The sequence below is a fragment of the Cutaneotrichosporon oleaginosum genome (assembly GCF_008065305.1).
Source record: "Cutaneotrichosporon oleaginosum strain ATCC 20508 chromosome Unknown ATCC20508_contig02, whole genome shotgun sequence".
NCBI classification, from domain to species: domain Eukaryota; kingdom Fungi; phylum Basidiomycota; class Tremellomycetes; order Trichosporonales; family Trichosporonaceae; genus Cutaneotrichosporon; species Cutaneotrichosporon oleaginosum.
Window position 1 is genome coordinate 3,762,442 of NW_027072171.1, and position 17,371 is coordinate 3,779,812.

Consider the following 17,371-nt stretch of genomic DNA (forward strand, 5'->3'; position numbering starts at 1 on the left):
CGTGGTCATTGTGGGGGTGGTTGTCGTTCATCTCTTGGACCTTCGTCCGACATTTCAGTCCTCAGATGAAGTTGAACGCCTCCACACAGCATCCGGCCTCACTTCAGGCCACTCAACGTCTCCTCGCTTCCAGGAAGTTTCAACGGTGAGCGACGGACCCGCATTTGGCCGGACGATTAGCACCACGCCCATGGGAAGTGCTACACGTCGCGTGGCCGCGGTACACGCCCATGCGCTTCCCACGGTCTCGAGAAGCCGAGCGGGGCTGCGCCCACCGAGCGCCGCGAGACTTGTTCCAACCCCATCGTCCATCAGGATGCACGCCGCTGCCGTGCCGTTCAGATGCGTGAGATACACCCACATAGTAAGAACGTTTCGTCGTTCGACTGGCCAGGCGAGGATGGCCCGCAAAATCGTCGCAAGGGAGGCCTGGAAGTGATTAAGAAAGGCGGCTTGCCGAGAGTGGTTCGGAGGAGGCGTCCCGCGATCGGGCGTCGGAGTCCATGCTGGAGGAGGAAGGGTCGATTCCGCATGTGTTTCTGGGCCAGATGTTGAGGACGCAGGTCCTACGCGATGTGGCGGAGACACAGGCCTTCCTTGAGGCAGCAAGAGCGGACGGGAGGACGGCCCAGGTGATCTGGCTCGTGGTGTTGCTCGCCCTTCACATCTTGCATTCGAACCGTTCGCCTGCATTTCTTCCGCCCACGAGGTGACTTCCATCTCCCCTACCATCCTCCAATTCGTGTGAATGATCTTGCACGTACTTCGATCCATTCGGATTACCACCATTCCAGGGTGATGCGTCCCAGCAACCCCAGCTGTGACGAAGTCGCGCCATTCCATGAGGGTTACGGCCTGGAGATCCTCGAGATCCTCGCCCACCGCCTCCGGAGCCCGAACGCACCCTTCCGCCTCGAAGAGAACTGTCGATCGGGGCACTCCGTTCACGTCTGCAAGGCAAACCCACACAGTCTCGACAGGTGTTGTGGCCCACTCCCATGCCGCTTGAGCGATGGAACCAGCAAGCGCTGCGAAGACAGGAAAGAATGTGCTGTTGCGGGGTTGGACAGGCGAGACCTCTTGAATGGAGATTGCGGGTTCTTGGTCGGCTGGAGGGTCCCGCAGCTGGTTCAACAAGCAGTGAAAGCCGCCGTTTGGGAGCGGCTCCACAGTGATCTTCCCACAGATTGACCAGTGCACAACCCCATCGCTCCCTGAGCGAGGCAAGAGGTTCCTTAGCCGGCGCATGAGTCCCGACCTCCGGTCCTCTGCACCCGGAATCAGCCAAGACGGTATCTCGCCACATGTCAGGACCTCTCCGTAGATTCGAAAAGCTATTTCGGGCGGACAGGCAAGGTGTATCCATATGTCTGTGACATGCGGGGCGCGCAGGACCCAATTGTGCACCATGGTTATAGCTTCTTGTGAAATGTCGTGATCCTGAATGCGCCCAAGTGAGGATGATGCACATGCGCTGTCTGGGGATGATATGGTGGTAGACATTGCTGAAGAGAGGCCGGATCGACGTGGAGTGTGAGAAGTGTGAGATCAGTAGTTGACGTCGGGAGTGGTCATGTGATGCGCGCATCAGAGATCAGAGAGATAGAGGGAACGAAATGGATTAAGCTTGAATTGCCTCCATTCACTTTGTCACTGTCGCCATGTTGATATCAGGTGCCTGGGAAAAGGAAGGAAACCGTCACTGTCGTGACCAGCCAGAAGTCTTCAGTCACTTCTCTGAGAGTCGACAGAGTTCCTCCAGCTTCAGCTACCGTCCGCCCTTCATAAAAAAAAAAAACGAGCAGCACAGTTGTAGGCACGACATACACACCTAATCCACGAGCGTCCGATGAGCTACAGCCAGGCGCTCGACGCCTCCAAATGAAGCATCCTCTCTCCAGCGTCGCCGACCATCAAAATCGTTTGGGCCGTGGTGTCATAATGGGCGAGGAGCACGGTCGACGTGACGGGGATCGTGTTGGAAACACGGCTACCACTGAAAGTATGGGTGCAAGCGTGAGCTGGAACGCGGTAAACGAAGACGATGGCATCAGGCTTTGGCGCTGTGTTCTCTACAGGTGGGATGAGAGTCAGGTTGACGGTGCATGCGCCACGCCTGCGATCTTACAGGCCGTGTACACGCTCAGACCGCCATGGGCGGCGAAGTGGAGAACGGTGCATGTAAAATGCGGTGGACCGGCATTGCAGTATTGGTCCCAGAGTTAGTACAGGCTGTGCAAAAGGAGCGCTGAGCGTTCTAGAGCACCCAGGACGAGCTGCGCTGGCACCTCCTTCATGACGAATATCTAGGCGCTCACTTTGTACTTCACTACGCTGCATGTAGCATGGCATGATTTTCCATGATGAGCGAAGGTCCATCTTCGGGGGTTTGGGCGGTCGGCAACAACGACGGCGGCGGCCTATGATACTTGATGTCCACCCTCAGTGGATCCGACATGGTTGGGCCGAGCTGAGTGGATACAGCTGGTTAGATGCTACAGTCACCAACATTGTGCGAGCCTTTAGGTTCAGGATTGCGTCGAGTGCCGTCACCAGGCGCCATTGGCTGTATTGATGACTGGCTGCAGAGAAGATTGCGGGTGGCCCGCGTCTCTCTACCAACGAGGGGCCGTCTCTGACTCGAGGAGGTATCCATTCATGCTCTTCCCTATATCTCTCACAATTGTTCCACTCACAATGGATCGCCGACGAGACAGCTCCATCACTGTCATTTCCCTCCCCAACTCTCTAGTGCTCCTTGACACTCATGTACTCGCCTCGATGCTTATCATTGCCCCACCGCCCAGCTAAGAGTTTGTCGCCATTGAGGTTGGTTATCAGCTGAATACAGTATGTTGCCATGGTGCTGTCAGGTAGCCAGGAGCACAGTGCGGACATGGGTGTCAGAGGTGTGGCGTTGTAGGCAGACGTGGGCCTCCAGGGCTGGCACAACAGGGAAGACATTGCTCTTGTTGTCATCGACCCCAGTAGGCGCAAGGGGCTTCAACAAGGACACCCAGTCCTACCTGACAATGGTCGCATGCCTCACTAATGCTGCGAGCAGCAAGAGGGTTGCTGAAGTGTTGCTGGAAGGGATGGTTTCGGAGTGTGAGTGCACGAGTATGAGAAATTGGGACAGAGTAATACTGAATGAGAGAGAGTCCAGATCATGCAGACGTGATGATCGACGATCACCTGCATCTCGCCATGTCCTACTGCAGTTCCACAGGGAAGAAGGAAAGACGTGATAGCGCTTGAGTCTTCAGCCCTAGTCAAAGGATGGAGTAACATCGCGCCAGCCGTATACGGTGACTGACAGAATGGGAAGGCTGCAATCGCCAAGCCTCAGCACTGGTCCCCTTTCATGCAACATTGGCCGGTGAAGGTGACACAGGACGGCGCCTAAGCTTTACAAATGAGAGTCGGTATGGCGGCGCCACAAGGATGATCCATCCCAGCCATGTATCGCAAACCTAGCCCCTTCCTTGACTCGGCGTCCGCGGAGCATGAACAGCGCTGCCCCCGCTTAAAACCCACACCCGACCTCATGCGCCCACCCGAGTCACAGGCTGCGAGAGTCCAATTCATCAATGGATGAGTTGCCGAGACGATAGGGTGTAGAGCGGGGTAGTGAGGTGGGCAGAGGTGGGCACGCCCAAGTTTTGGGAGAGATGGTGCCTAAACCGGATGTCTGTTTGACCCGGCAGGATAATATCAGCTGGGTTGTTCCTTCCCGAGGTGTCTGCAAAACGCGGCGCGACGTGCGTCACGAACGTCGACTGGCCGCTCTGCGTGGTGCGACATGCCGATCATGATATCGTGAAACGCATTTGACATGCCGGCCTTCGTTCAAACTCTGAGATTCACCGCTACTGCATCCCCTGACAAACTGTACAACGATGCTATTGACAATGTGTTCCGTCCTCTCCGCTTCTTCTGACAACTAATATTATTGACGCGGCGCCACGAAAGCGAAATCGGCCCACGACAGAGATTTAAGCGTTCTTGCCGTCCTGGAGACGCTCCTCGAGGTCGAGGGGGCCGTGGAAGTTCTTGTGGCCGTCGAGGAGCCAGGTCATGCCGCAGAGAAGCATGACGATGGCCAGGACAAGAATGGCCCAGTTCATGCTCGAGCCAGAGAGCACGGGGATGGCGGGCGGGAAGAGGAAGCAGATCGAAGTGAGAGAGGCGAAGGCGATGGCACCAGCGTTGATGGGACGGCGCCACTTGCCGAGGCTCCACTTGCGCTCGTGACCCTCGAAGGCCTTGTCGCCACGCACGAAGACAAGGATGATGGGCACAATGTATGAAAGCTGGACGAAGAGAATGGCTGCGGAGAGGATGGCATTGAGGGCGACGGTCGAGCCGAGCCAGACACAGCCGAAGATGATAACCCAGGCAGTGATGAAGGCGTTGGACATGAGGGGCACCTTGAAGCGGGGGTGGACGGGGGCGAGGAAGCGCGAAATGGGACCAATACCGCGGTCGCGGCTGAAAGCCATCACCATGCGGGACGCGACGGTGTTGACGGCCTGGATGCAGAAGAACATGCTCAGGAGGTTGAAGATGACGAGGCAGGTGGAGCCCGTCAGGCTCGCTGTAGCCTGGTAGTAGATCGTGAGGAGGGGCCCGTAGGGCGCGGCGGCGACGGTCTCAAAGTCGGTGAGGCAGAAGAGCAGGACGACCATGAAGATCCACGAGGTGACGGTACCAAGGCCAACGGCCATGACCATGACGCGAGGAGCGTTGCGCGAAGGCTGCGGGATCTCCTCGACCATGTGGGAGGCGGCGTCGAAAGCGGTGAGGCCAAGCGTGCTCTGCAGCAGACCGAGGATGAACGCCATCCCATCGGGCCAGCCGGTGACGTTTGTGAGGGTGCCAAAGACGCTCTTAGCGGGCTGGTAGCGGCCGCTGGAACAGGCGAGGAGTGTGATACTGACGATGACAATGCCGGCCATGCCCCAAACGCCGGCGAAGCGGTCAATCATGGGGAGGAGCTTGACGCCGAAGGCGTTGAGCGCGGCTGCGCTCAGGGCAAAGGCGAGGAAGATGAGGAAGAGGTGCCAGTTCTGCGCCACATAGTTCTCGTTCCACATGGCGATGCACCCGGTGACGAAGGCGACGCCGAGAGAGCTCGCGGCGGCGAAAAGGGATGTCCAGCCAGCGCAGGCCATCCATCCCGTGAAGAATGAGACACCTTTGCGGATGCTGGGGGGCGCGCATACGTCTGAGGTCAGCGACTAGGCCCTGCTGTGACAACTCACAAGCCCAGTCGTACTGTCCACCCGAGAGGGGGTAGACGTGGCAGATCTCCGCGAGCGAGATGGCCATGAAGAGAGTGCCGGCACCCGACACGACAAGGCCCCACACCATGGCCGCGCTGCCGCCTGAGTTGAGGACGATCGAGAGCGACGCCGCCATAGCTGAAGTCAGCGCTGTTCCGTCTGCGCGCCAAGCTTCCGCAGCCCTGAACCCTGGTCGGAGCCCCTGCGGGGCGTCCGGAGGCGTCACGTCCAAAATGATGTCGAGGGTGACAGCCATCCGGGCCCCGGAGCTTTGGGTCCGAGGTCCGTGCTACTCACCAGTCCACGAGTTGAGGAGGGAGAAGCCCAAGCCGAGACATGCGAGGAAAGAGAAGCGGCGCTCCAGCTCGACGGGCGCGTCAGCGTGCGCAACATGGATGTTAGTGTCGCCCTTTTCGGAGAGCGAGGCCGCGCGCGGAGTCGCGGTGGCGACCTTGTCTGCGCTCATGATGTACGAGTAGGTTTGGGGGCGCCGGGGGAAGGGGAGGGGCGGGTGAACAAGTGCGTAGCAAAAGGAAAAATGTCAAGGTCGACAGAACCGAGCGAGTTGGACGGTTTGAGGTGGTAAGAAAGCCGGCAAAGAGCGAGGTGATTTGTGGTTCAGCTCGATCTGGATGCCGCTGTGGAGAACAACAGACATTTCCTGCGCATGTCGAGGCCTTATACTCTGTGAGACGCTCAGTCTTCGGCACCTTCCATTCCACATGCCGCAGGGGCAAGTGACGCCTTATCCGGATCTGGTACCAGGCATTGGGCAGTGGCCTCCAACGCAGGGCATCGATTGTGATGGTGACCGATCTGGGGGCCCAGGGTGTGCGGCACGCCAGGCCAGCGGTCAGCTCCGATGGATGAGTGCAGCCTGAGGAGGGCTCAGTTGTGGCTGAAGAGCGGCCCAGTGTCCCCGGTGTGCCCTACACGGGCGGTGAATGTGGCAAAGATACAGCCAGTTATCTGTTGGGAAGAAAGCCAGCTGATCACCCTAGTTTAGCCTCATCTTCTACCCGACCCCGACCCGGCGCCCCTCGATCGTCAATCTCATCTCCTGCTGCGCTGGCGTCCTCGTTACGTTTTCCGGGGATGACAGATGTGCATAACAAATGCCTCAGGAGGAAGAGCACTCCGGGTCCCCGTGGGCGAATGGAATGGAAAACAACTGACGCTTGCGGGTAAAGCTTTACGCGACGATGCGTGGCACATGCGAACACCGAGGCGGCGCGATGCCGAACATCTTGGCCATCACTCCGACGTGTGCATGTCCCAGTCCATCACCACTTTACCGAGGGCATCGCCAGTGACCGCCGCCAGCGGTCTGTGTACTGAGATTGCCGCCACCGCCAGGGTGGCTGTGGCGTCACATACCGTTTAGCAGTGGCCCAGGCATGAGTGTTTTCTTCATTCGCATCTGTGCTGCTATCGCAACCCACTCACTGAAATGGAAGCCTATCTTGCAGCTCGTGATGGCAAGCGGATAGATAACGTACGCGACGGGATGTAGGCGTATCAGCGCCGCTCCGTCTTATCTCTCAGTCATGTGCAAACCGTGGCCAGGTCCCATTGCATCCTTCAAGCGGGATGCTTCGAGGTGGCCAGCTGAGGAACGGAATGAGCAGCTGACCGGTTGAGATCTGATTTCCCACTGTCAATGGGCAGCTATTGTGAAAGGTGATGACAACATTCAGTCATTTAAGAGTGCACCCTCCTGACCACACCTGTCAGCGTTTGGAATGCGTTTCGCATATGAGTCCACTAAATCCACTATCAAACCTCAGCGTGTTCCTCCTACGGCCAGGCCATGCTCATCCCGGTCGCCTGCCCAGAGCGAAGTCTCAGGATGGTTGGCACGGCCTAACTTTCATGACAACTCCGGCCCGAATGTCTCCGGCGGGCCGATTCGGGGACCCCACTTTTGCGCATCACTGACAGTTCTTGACCTTCAAAATCCTCCCTTTTCGCTGCCCATCGCTCACATCACGATGCTCAACTCATACCCACTCCTGGCGCGCATTGCCGCGCGCGCACGTACAACGCCCGACGCGCCCGCTATTGCCGTCCCACCTTTCGAGGCGAGCTATGAGCGCCTTGCGGTCGACATTCTGCGCCTCGCTCCCCGCCTGGCCGTCTGCGGAGAACGCACCGACGGCCTGCGCGAGGCTCGCGTCGCCCTCCTTGTTGACAAAGGCTATCTTGCAGTTCTGGGCCTGCTGTCCATCTGGGCGGCAGGCGGGCTTGCCATCCCTGTGCTTCCCTCGCTCCCGATCCCCGAGCAGGCCTATCTCGTCAACACGGCTGACTGTGCGCTGATCCTGGTGGACAAGAACAACCGTGCGCGTGCGGAAAACCTCGTGGCGCAGAAGAAGGAGGGAGAGAAACTCAAGATCATGGAGGTTGCCGTTGAGGACCTCGTGGAGGAGGTCGGGGACGCGGCGGCGGCGCTCGAGGCGCTCGCACCCATCGACGGGGACGCTCGTGCCATGATGCTTTTCACTTCGGGAACGACAGGCCGGCCAAAGGGCGCGGTCACGCGCCACTCGTCGCTGGCCGCGCAGGTTGAGAGCACGGTCGAGGCATGGCGCTGGACGCAGGACGATAACCTTCTGCATATTCTTCCTCTGAACCACCTCCACGGTATTGCCGTTGGTCTCCTCCCAACGCTGTGGGCTGGCGCGAGCGTCGAGATGTGGGACAAGTTTGACGCGGACAAGGTTGGTATTAGTAGCTCTGAGGTTTCTACCAGACCAGGCGGCTGACATCAGGTGTGGGCACGCTGGATCAATGCAGATGGCCAACGGCCAATTACCATGTTCTTCTTCGTGCCTACAGGCTATTGTAGGTGTACTCTTCAAGCTCCCCGCTCTTCCACCCCTCATCATGCCTCTGCACCACGGCCTAAGCTAATGTAAGCCCGCCTCATCGCGGCCCACAACGCAATGGCACCTGAGCGCAAGGCTGAGGCCTCTGCTGCATCTGCAAAGCTTCGTCTTCAGGTGTCCGGATCTGCGCCGTTACCCGTTAGCGTCAAGGCCGCATGGGAGAACGGCATCGGAGGCGGACAGGTCATTCTTGAGCGATACGGAATGACCGAGACCGGGTTAATTGCCGGCACGGGATGGGAGAACGAAAAGCGTGTCAAGGTGAGCGGTGCGAGACTGCATGGCGCTCTGCTCTGCTCTGGCGCGGGAAGCACTCCTGCCCGCTACTTCTCTCGCGGGCGAAGACTAACACCAGGGATGCGTTGGCTTCCCGTTCCCCGGCATGGAGATCCGGCTGTGGGACCCCGCTGAGAACATCATCATTACGGCGCGCGACATCCCCGGTGACATTGAGGTACGCGGGCCACAAGTGACCAAAGAATACTGGCGCAACCCCGAGGCGACAGTCAAGGAGTTCCGTGACGGCTGGTTCCGCACAGGCGACGTGGGCATTTTCTCCGGCGAGGCGGGCGAGGAGGGGATGCTCAAGATTCTCGGTCGCGCTAGCGTGGACATCATCAAGAGCGGAGGCGAGAAGCTGAGCGCCATCGAGATCGAGCGTGCCATCCTAGAGCTGCCGGGGATGAAGGACGTGGCTGTCGTCGGCGTGCCGGACGAGGAGTGGGGGCAGGTCGTAGGGGCGGTGATCGTCACGGACCGCGAGACTGTCGAGCTTAAGACTTTGCGGGACGAGTTGCGCTCCGAGCTGGCGGCGTATAAGCTTCCACGGAAACTCAAGGTGCTGGATGCCATCCCACGAAACGGCATGGGCAAGGTGCAGAAGAAATTGATTGTCGAGCGCGAGTTCGCGTCTGCGTGAACGTTGGGGGCGGGAGCGCGAGCGAGGCGCAGCATGAGGATGATGCATGTCGTGGCGATGCACATATAACGCAAAACAGCAGCCAAAGGATCACGCGGGGCGATGCAAGGGTCTCATGACAACTTTCATAAGCCCAGTGCTATGACAAAGGGGCGATCTGATACTGAGCCATCGACAAGTGCCTTTGAACCGAACCTCGGGGCGCCCCAGTCGCGAGCCCTGTCACTCGCGGCCAGCTTACTGCTGAAGCCGACTCGATGTCAAAGGCTCCATCCCCGCTCAAACTGAGCCGGGTTGATTATTGCCAATGATATGACATGCCGGGGCTAGTCGCCCACACAGCACAGAGCCAAGCTGTGTTCAACGCCTAAGTCCACCTACGGTTTGCTACTGAAGGCCCCGCCATTCGCCCCGCCATTCAATGACTGGAGTACGCGGCCCGTTCGCCCACCTAGCTAAGATCTGTCCTTCAGAGTCCATCCTCACTGCCAATGGCACTGGCCGCTGTCGCGATATTCGATGTCTTCATAATCCTGAGGCGGCAACCATGAACCCTGCTCCGAAATGGCACCGCCTTGCGGACTGCTCTGGTGCTGCACAAATGTCGTTGTATGTGGCCCACACGAGGTGGCGCGGGAGCAAGTGAGTACGGAGGCGACCTCCAGCTTTCCTACGCTCAGAGTTACATTCGCCACGCGAGTATTTCTGCCACTAATGCCTTCCGCCACACGCACCGCCACTTCATTCCACATAGAAGGGCCGATAGGTCCTTAGGCCTGTCTCTCACGTAGGACCACTGCTACGCCTCATGACATCCTCCACTAATCCGTTATTGTTCACCTGCCAATGCCCGCTGCTTTGTGGCCTTGGCTAGTGCAATTTACGTGCACCGCCTGATCGGCCAAGGGCTCGGCGCGATACGGAGGAACACTCTTGACGTGTGACGAGGAACAGGATGGGAACTGGAGATTCGTCCGCACCAGAACCCCAAACGTTGAAGCTTATCGTCGCGGCGAGGATATCGGGCTGCTGCAGAGCCACTCACGTCCGCTACGCTCCCGCATCTCACCTTCCTCCCCTGCAAGCTACTACACCGGTGTTCCTGTTGTCTGGAAACGCCGGGCTAGACTCCCGTGCCACTGCGCTGTTGCGAGGCCGAGATAACGAACGTGCGTGGGGCCGCTGGGTCGGCGCCTTGGCATCCCGCCTAAACTCCTTCCCAGGCACAGTGGCTTCTGAGGCAATGAGTGTGGCACTTTGATTCAGCATCACCTTTGCTTTCGTGTTGCCCCCGGGTGCCAGGCGTGAATTACTTGTGCTGAGCAACACCACGTCCAGAATGCTTAGTGCTGATTTACATGTCTGTGATCACGAGACCGTCGGGGAGTATGCTGCATGTGAATCATTTGTATCTCCATGAGCCAATGCAAATCTATTCGGGTGAGTTGCTTCTTGGCAGGCTTGGCGCCGACTCCTCCGCCTTTACACTACTCAGACTTAGCGATCGAACAGACCCGGCAGGTCCAGACGACCATTAAAAACGCATGAGTCGCCGGGTTAGCTCGGGCAACACCGGATGACTATGGCGTGCGAATTGTGACCAGCCCACCTTTCACCTTACGATGACCTCAAACAAGCCGTGTGCTCTGACATGCTGGCTTCCTCGACAGTCCATGCTCCCTGGGCTGCTTAACAATAGAGGGTGGGGAAGGGTGGCTTCTGGACGCAGAGGAACGGTTGCCTGACGACACTGCCACATTCGCGATGTCAGCAGAGCGATACCGGAGTTAATAGACAGTTAACAACCTTGTTGGCCCCAGATCAAGGGCGAGCGGGATTTACCGGAATGTCTCCTACCGATATAACGGGGACGTCTGGGCAAGCGCTTGGCGATAGCTTTGGTCCCTGCATGCTGTAATCGCCCGTCGGCTTAAGCCTTACACGTTTCACCACGCGCTCTCCAGTCATGAGATCGCACGAGCTATCGTTTGGCCACGGCGGGTCGTCCGAGCACACAAGTTCTTGTTGGATGCAACACTGCCTGGTACTCAAACCCATTCATGAATTCCAGCCGCCTGCTTCCACAGTGTCAGACATGTACAGGAACTTGGACCGGACGAGGCCGTCGACTCAAACTGCGGATGGTGGCGAGGCGATGGCGATGGCAGTGTACCAAGTGCTCCAGCCCATACCAAGACATGGGCGTCGATAATAGCTGTGTGCCGAGACCAACTGACATCCCAGAGGTGTGGATGACATCAGTTCAGCGTGCCTGTGGAGACCCCCCAGGCTGAAACGCCCTAGAGCGGAACAATAGCCATTGGTGGAGGTAGTATGACAATGCGGGGGACTTGAGAACGGACCAATCTCACAACTCGCCCGCCTCCGCACGCCGCCGCCGCCGACGCCGCCTCGGCCGAGCTTGAACTCGCCAAGGACGCCGAGACAAGTTGTCCAGAGCCTAAATGACGGCTGGAACAGTCCTTGATACGGCACGTGTGCGACGCGGAAGCGGTGTATGGTCGCTCCGAGGTAGGGCCCCAAACGTAATGCTGTGCCTTGTGTGATTGTACCATCAATGTGGCACTTGACTATTGCTCGTGTGAGCGTGGACGTCGATGGAAGTGGCGGCGTTCGAGCTGTCTTTGATTGACATATAAGCCCGATCAATTGCACCGTCTTCGCCATCTCCTCAGCACTTTACAACTCCACTTCACATCACACAACCAACCACTCATGCAGGTCAGGATCCTCTTTGCTCTTCTCTTCACCCTCGCCAAGGCGGCACCTACCCCGGCCCCTCCGGCCCACGCTGGAATCGGTGGTGGCTCCGCTGTGGAGGCCCGCTCGGAGGGCCTTATGGCCCGCGCCTCCAACCTTCTCTTTGGCACCAAGAGCGTCGCTAAGCGTGGCGATTCTGACTCCGACTCTGACGACTCCGGCTCCGACAGCGATGACGACCGTCGCCGCCACGTCGCTCGCACCGTCGCCCGTCATGCCGCGGTGAAGAAGCGCTCGGCCGTCCGCCGCACCCGTGCCCTCAAGTCCCGCGACAGCCACTCTTCCGGCTCGGACTCGAACTCGGACAGTGACCGCCGCCGCGCTGTTAACCGCGCCGTCAAGCGCGCCGTCAAGCGCGACTCTTCCGACGACAGCCACAGCGACGACAGCGGCTCGGATTCGGACCGCCGCCGCACCCTTAAGTTCAAGCGTTCTGTGAAGCGTGACTCATCGGACGACAGCCATAGCGAGAACAGCGGCTCAGACTCGGACCGCCGCCGCACCCTCAAGTTTAAGCGCTCTGTTAAGCGCGGCAATTCCTCCGCTTCCTCGGCCTCGGAGGACAGCGGCAGCGACAGCGACCGCCGTAAGCGCTCCGTCAAGCGCGGCAACTCGTCGGCTTCGTCGGCGTCGGAGGACAGCGGCAGCGACAGCGACCGCCGTAAGCGCTCCGTCAAGCGCGGCAATTCCTCCGCTTCCTCGGCCTCGGAGGACAGCGGCAGCGACAGCGACCGCCGTAAGCGCTCCGTCAAGCGCGGCAACTCGTCGGCTTCGTCGGCGTCGGAGGACAGCGGCAGCGACAGCGACCGCCGCAAGCGCTCTGTCAAGCGTTCGGTGAAGCGCGGCAACTCGTCGGCCTCGTCGGCCTCGGAGGACAGCGGCAGCGACAGCGACCGCCGCAAGCGCTCTGTCAAGCGTTCGGTGAAGCGCGGCAACTCGTCGGCCTCGTCGGCCTCGGAGGACAGCGGCAGCGACAGCGACCGCCGCAAGCGCGCCGTCAAGCGCGGCAACTCGTCCGCCTCGTCGGCCTCGGAGGACAGCGGGAGCGACAGCGACCGCCGCCGCAAGCGCACCGTCAAGCGTTCGGTGAAGCGCGGCAACTCCTCCGCATCCTCGGCGTCTGAGGACAGCGGCAGCGGTAGCGACAGCGACCGTCGCCGCTCGGTGGCCACCAAGGTCAAGGTTGCCAAGCGCCGCCTGAGCTTCAAGAAGCGCGACAGCGACTCGGACTCGGCCAAGTCGGCCACGTCGGGCTCGGACTCGGACTCGGACTAGGCTGCGCGCCGTGCAAGTGTCATGGCCAGTGGACCATGTTAGGAAATTGAAAGTTTAGACAAAGCGAAATAGCAATCACGTTAGCAGTTATGAATCAGTTCCCACGAAGCGGGCAGTGGGCGTTGATTGCGAGCGCGGGATTGGGGCGCAAGGAGGCGGTGCCACCAGCAGACTTGGGTAGCGCTTGTCGGGGTGGCTGAGGTGACCCCTGGGCTCGCACTGCAGGTGGTGTACGGGGAGTGGAGGCCTACCCAGGCCAGCATTTCGATCAACGAGTGCTCCGGAAGATCAACGAGGGCTGCGGCAAGCAGGCGCTGATGCACGCCTGAATCTCATCCCCGTGCGTTCTGCACTGTCCGTGCACTGAAAGGCTGAGGTAACAGTCATGATGCCGCCCTCCTGCGGTACTTGCAGATAAGAATGAGTTTTGCAGAGCCGACCGTCTGAATGAGTTTCGCACAGACCCGACCTCACACCGCCATTCGAGACTTGATGCATTGCTTTGACTGTTGGACACCTACAGTTGGGTACTTCTGAAACCTACATGTGCCTATCCTTCACTGGAGGTGTGACACCTCGTTCTCGTCGATGACGACGGTGTGGATGTGCCCCTCGTCCTCGGCAAACTTGGCGATGTTGGAGACGATCGCCGACGAGCCGCTGAGAAGCACGATCTCTGCGTTGCTTGGAAGCGCCTCGATGAGCGACAGGAAGCTGTTGAGGTATCGCTGTGGCGAAGGCGACGCTGGCGAGTCGGGGTACCCGTCGAAGTCGAGGTCGCCGGAGATGGTCATGGGCTGCTGCTTCTTCCAGGCGCTGCGGAACTTGTCGATCCACTCGGCGGCGGCGGGGTCCTCGCCTGTCGCTTTGCGCTGGTGTGAGCACAGCCATGAGCATGCAGCCGAAAGACTCACCTGCTGAATGCGCTCGCCGATGGCCTCCTGTGTCTGGGTGAGGCGAGAGTCGACGCCGTCGTTCAGGTGCAGGAGCTCGTTCATGACGGCCGACGCTTGCTTGGCTCGCTCGGCGTCGGCTGCGTCGGCGGCGCGCGCCTGGAAGCTCTCCAGCACCCAGTGCGTCGCTGGGTTGTCGACGTATGTGACGTTGTTGTCCTTGACTACCTTGACGCTGAGGGGGCCCATGCGGGCGAGCGCCAGGTGGTCGGCGATGAGGTAGGGCTTTGAGCCGCTCTTAATGAGGCCAGTGAGGCGCCGGAGCGTCTGTTGGATCTGCTGGTCGAGGGGGGCCATGGTGTGTACGAGTGGGTGAGATGTGATGGGATACACGGACGAGGTGGCCGTCTTAAGGCTGGATCTTCCGGGCGCGCGCATATACCGTCCGTCCAGTGATGTCGGTGACCGGCCTCGCCGGGGAACGGAGTGCGGGAGCGTGGAGTGGATATCAGCTGGCAGGCGTGGCCCGCAGGCAGGTGGACCAGCCGGGCCAGGTGCCAGAGCAGGTGGACTAGAGCCCAGTCGGCCTGTCCGTGTCGGGTGTGAGAGATCAGATGATGCCGGAGTGTCTTGTCCTTCTCATGACGTTACGTCATTTCAGCCAACCACAACAGTCGCCACTGGGTGGGCGGGTGAGTGCCTTGCGATGTGCCCACCAGCTCGTGGCAGAACAACAAACATGACAATGGAGGCGTCCTTCCGAGCTACACGCGTGCGGCTCATATGGAGATGCCGGTCAACGACCCGGGCGAGGAGTGCGCAAGCTCATGTTGATGATGAGAGCAACCAGCTTGGGGGCGCGACCTGAATCCGTATCTGGCCCACCCATTTACACTCGCCGGTGTCGATTTGCCACCTCTCTTCTGTTGCCTTCAGCTCACCGCCATGCGCCTCTCCCAAGCAAACAAGATCCTCTTGGGCTCCTGCCTCGTCGTCGTGCCCCTCAGCTTTTACGGCGGCCTCGCCATCAAGGAGCACTACCTTGCTGGCGAGCTGGACAAGGTCCCCGAGAGCAAGGACCTGGTCTCGGAGCGCGCGGTCAAGGCCCGCATCGTGCAGTGCGTTGGGGGAGGGATGAGCGTTGACCGCAGGCTGGAGCAGGAGCGCAAGGAGCTCATGGTCGAAGGCCGCGATCTTGACAAGAAGATCGCCGAGATCAAGGCGCGGCTGGCGGCCAAGTCATGTAGGTTGAGAGGGAGAGCGACGCTGAAATGACAGAGCCGCGTCGAGTCTCTGCTGAAGGCCGCATCTGCATTTGGGTCCGGCGTTTAGAGCATGCGCACAGTTGACGCGAAGATGCGCCATGGCCCACAGTGCAGGCTCATGGGAAGCGAGGAGCGACCTCGGCTGCTCGTTTAAGGCATCCTACATCACGCTCACGATGCCCCCTCTACCACTGCACACTGTTGTACATCACATACACATGCATATGGACCTCACATCTGCCGTTAGCAACCATGCCCAATCGCGCGCACACAGACTACTCACCATCATGCGCATGTACGCTAGCAGGAGTGCGCCAGAACCGGTCGCGACGCCGACGAGATACTGGAGGATGGAGAACTTTGCCTGTTCGATCTGCGTGCGGAGGCCGGCAATCTCGCTCTCGATGCGCGTGTCGACCTCCTTGATCTTGAGCTCCTGCTGTGCGGCGTCGTCCTTGAACCGGCCCTTGTCGACGTTGAGATCGAGCCGCACCCCGGCCTGGGTGCGCGTGATCTCCTCGCGGAGGCGCTGCTTGAGCCGCTCTACGTCAGCCTGCAACCGCTCGTTCTCGGCCTTCATGAGCGTGAGGTCGTTCTTCTCGTGCAGTTCGAGCTCGCTCTTGAGCTGCGCAAAGTCGACGTTCTGCGTGTACCGCTGCTTCTCCTGTGCGCTCTTGGACACGAGGCCGGCCTCGGTCGTGCGCACGCTCTCGTCGATCGCCTCGGCGAGCACATTTGAGAGTCCCTCGGCCTGCTCCGCCGTCATCCCATGCTCCTGCAGCCGTTCCACGAGGAGCTGTGTATCGAAGTGTGCGGCTGGCACTGCGCGGGATGGATGTAGCCGTCGTCGTGGTGCGTGGTTGGGGGCCGGGAGCTGGGCTTGGGCGATGGCTCACGTCAGCATGTCCACGCAAGAGAAAGCTCACCGCGCGCAAGGAGCGCGCCCGTTCGGGACGTGGAAGGCTGGGCGAGCAGCGCAGCAAGCATGTCGGTTAGTTTGTGCGGTCGTGCGAGGGGTCGATGGGTGTTGTGTCAAAACACGCAAGGTCACGCTTGCAACTCGATCACATGTGGAGATGCAACGCGTCACCGATCACCGGGGGACGCCGACGACCGCCGAAACAGCCACGCAACGGGCCGTGGGGAACCCCTCACCCCACGCAACCACCATGCACAGCCGCCGCCGCCACCACCACCGCCGCCACCGCTGCTATCGCAGCCGCCGCCATCATACAACATTCATGCTTTAGATATGCAAGGTAGCAAGATAACAACTGTGGGATCGATTCTACTCGCGCTCAATGTCCTCGAGGTCGGGTGTGCGGCGCACGACCTTGTTCTCGTTACGCGCGTGCTTGCGCAGCCTGGGTCAGCTCGGCGCGGCGTCGCGGTCTCACTTATCCAACACCTCGCTGTCGTGCCAGCGCTTGGGCGCGTCCCGCTTGCCGACGGCCCACGAGTAGATGTCGGCGTCGGGCTCGGCGAGGAGGCGGTCGAACTCGCGCATCTGCGGCAAGCTCATGCTGGGGAGGAAGTCGCGTGCAAACGTCGAGAGGAGGAGGCCGCTCTCGAGCGAGCTGCGCTTGCGCGACTGGTACGTGAGGCGGGCGCGGAGCTTTGCGGGCGTCTCGCCGGCGCGGGCGGGCGCGTGTGCGAGCGCGTCGACGGGGCCGCGCGGGGCGGGTGGCGGGTCGAACGGGCGCGGGAACGGGTCGAACGGGTTGCTGGAGAGACGTGCTTGCGCAGCGCAGGAGGTTGCGAGGCCGCAGCGCAGCGCGGGGAGCGGGCGCGCGAGGCAGAGACTGGGGCGGAACAGTGTGGCGGACATGTGGATGGTGTGGAGTAAGCAGTGGCACGATCGGTGGTTGGGGTGATCGGCGTGTGGCGAGGCGGAGATCGGGGGGGTGTCCGTTGCCACTCGATGTCAACGCCGACGCCGTGGCGTGTGAGAGCGCGGTGTATTACGCAACGCGAGTCGCGAATGCATCGGGGCGTTGGGCTGAGAGACGCCCGTGTGCACAGCGAGTGACAGCAGCTCAGTGTGCTTCAGTCGCTGGACGCGTGC

The 17,371-nt window shown here is 60.2% G+C and overlaps 7 protein-coding genes across 7 annotated transcripts; 3 read left to right on the plus strand and 4 right to left on the minus strand.

Annotated features, from left to right (window-relative positions):
• Window positions 1-3,995: 3,995 nt before the first annotated feature.
• Window positions 3,996-5,421, minus strand: COLE_03158 (uncharacterized protein; the record flags this gene model as incomplete). Its single annotated transcript, XM_065626270.1, has 3 exons — window positions 3,996-4,431; window positions 4,585-5,227; window positions 5,265-5,421. The coding sequence occupies 3 exons, from the start codon at window positions 5,419-5,421 to the stop codon at window positions 3,996-3,998; spliced, it is 1,236 nt and encodes a 411-aa protein (XP_065482539.1).
• Window positions 5,422-7,276: 1,855 nt separating this feature from the next.
• On the plus strand, window positions 7,277-9,092 carry COLE_03159 (uncharacterized protein; the record flags this gene model as incomplete). Its single annotated transcript, XM_018425969.2, has 4 exons — window positions 7,277-8,005; window positions 8,057-8,129; window positions 8,205-8,434; window positions 8,529-9,092. The coding sequence occupies 4 exons, from the start codon at window positions 7,277-7,279 to the stop codon at window positions 9,090-9,092; spliced, it is 1,596 nt and encodes a 531-aa protein (XP_018280073.1).
• Window positions 9,093-11,828: 2,736 nt separating this feature from the next.
• COLE_03160 (uncharacterized protein) lies at window positions 11,829-13,148 on the plus strand (the record flags this gene model as incomplete). Its single annotated transcript, XM_018425671.2, has 1 exon — window positions 11,829-13,148. The coding sequence occupies one exon, from the start codon at window positions 11,829-11,831 to the stop codon at window positions 13,146-13,148; it is 1,320 nt and encodes a 439-aa protein (XP_018274815.2).
• Window positions 13,149-13,705: 557 nt separating this feature from the next.
• Window positions 13,706-14,479, minus strand: COLE_03161 (uncharacterized protein; the record flags this gene model as incomplete). The annotated part of the gene is made up of 1 exon (XM_018427138.2): window positions 13,706-14,479. The coding sequence occupies one exon, from the start codon at window positions 14,477-14,479 to the stop codon at window positions 13,706-13,708; it is 774 nt and encodes a 257-aa protein (XP_018274814.1).
• A 507-nt stretch (window positions 14,480-14,986) lies between these two features.
• Window positions 14,987-15,316, plus strand: COLE_03162 (uncharacterized protein; the record flags this gene model as incomplete). The annotated part of the gene is made up of 1 exon (XM_018427137.2): window positions 14,987-15,316. One exon carries the CDS (start codon window positions 14,987-14,989, stop codon window positions 15,314-15,316), a length of 330 nt encoding a protein of 109 aa, XP_018274813.1.
• Window positions 15,317-15,477: 161 nt separating this feature from the next.
• COLE_03163 (uncharacterized protein) lies at window positions 15,478-16,293 on the minus strand (the record flags this gene model as incomplete). Its single annotated transcript, XM_018425670.1, has 3 exons — window positions 15,478-15,504; window positions 15,590-16,197; window positions 16,233-16,293. The coding sequence occupies 3 exons, from the start codon at window positions 16,291-16,293 to the stop codon at window positions 15,478-15,480; spliced, it is 696 nt and encodes a 231-aa protein (XP_018274812.1).
• Window positions 16,294-16,594: 301 nt separating this feature from the next.
• Window positions 16,595-17,134, minus strand: COLE_03164 (uncharacterized protein; the record flags this gene model as incomplete). The annotated part of the gene is made up of 2 exons (XM_065626271.1): window positions 16,595-16,670; window positions 16,704-17,134. 2 exons carry the CDS (start codon window positions 17,132-17,134, stop codon window positions 16,595-16,597), a joined length of 507 nt encoding a protein of 168 aa, XP_065482540.1.
• Between the last annotated feature and the right edge of the window lie 237 nt (window positions 17,135-17,371).